This window comes from Buceros rhinoceros, unplaced genomic scaffold (genome assembly GCF_000710305.1).
Source record: "Buceros rhinoceros silvestris isolate BGI_N320 unplaced genomic scaffold, ASM71030v1 scaffold13122, whole genome shotgun sequence".
In the NCBI taxonomy this organism is placed as follows: Eukaryota; Metazoa; Chordata; class Aves; order Bucerotiformes; family Bucerotidae; genus Buceros; species Buceros rhinoceros.
The window spans coordinates 430-959 of record NW_010397215.1 but is presented as its reverse complement, the minus strand read 5'-3'; the positions used below and the strand labels follow the sequence as shown (position 1 = coordinate 959).

General features: G+C 64.7%; 1 protein-coding gene across 1 annotated transcript in view; it reads left to right on the top strand.

Annotated features, from left to right (window-relative positions):
• CAMKV (CaM kinase-like vesicle-associated) overlaps window positions 1-530 on the top strand; it is a gene marked incomplete at both ends in the record, with an annotated part of 2,930 nt that overhangs the window by 2,047 nt on the left and 353 nt on the right. The window contains 2 exons of the mRNA XM_010146178.1: window positions 264-400; window positions 482-524. Of these exons, the coding sequence (XP_010144480.1) occupies window positions 264-400; window positions 482-524 (180 nt within the window). The remainder of the gene's footprint in view (window positions 1-263; window positions 401-481; window positions 525-530) is intronic.

Genomic DNA, 530 nt, shown 5'->3' with positions numbered 1-530 from the left:
TGATCCGGGGTGCTCTCAGTGGATTCCTTCCTCTCCCCATCACCCCGGGGCTGAGGGGCTGGGGTGCTGGGGACCCCAGGGCAGGGCTGCTCTCCTGTTCCCCACAGCTCCGGAGGTGGTGGGGCGGCAGCGGTATGGGCGACCGGTGGATTGCTGGGCCATCGGTGTCATCATGTACATCCTGTGAGTGGGGGGCAAGGGCTGGGGTGGCCACGGGAGGCCAGGGGCCAAGGGCCAGGCTGAGCCCCTGCCCTATCCCTCAGCCTCTCGGGGAACCCCCCCTTCTATGAGGAGACGGACGAGGATGACTACGAGAACCACGACAAGAACCTCTTCCGCAAAATCCTGGCTGGGGACTATGAGTTTGACCCACCATACTGGGATGACATCTCGCAGGCAGGTGAGCCCCATGCCGGGGATGGGACACAGGATCCCACGTTGTCCTCGCCCTGGCACTGACTTTCCCGCTCTGTGCCCCCAGCCAAGGAGCTGGTGACGCGCCTGATGGAGGTGGAGCAGGATCAGCGGAT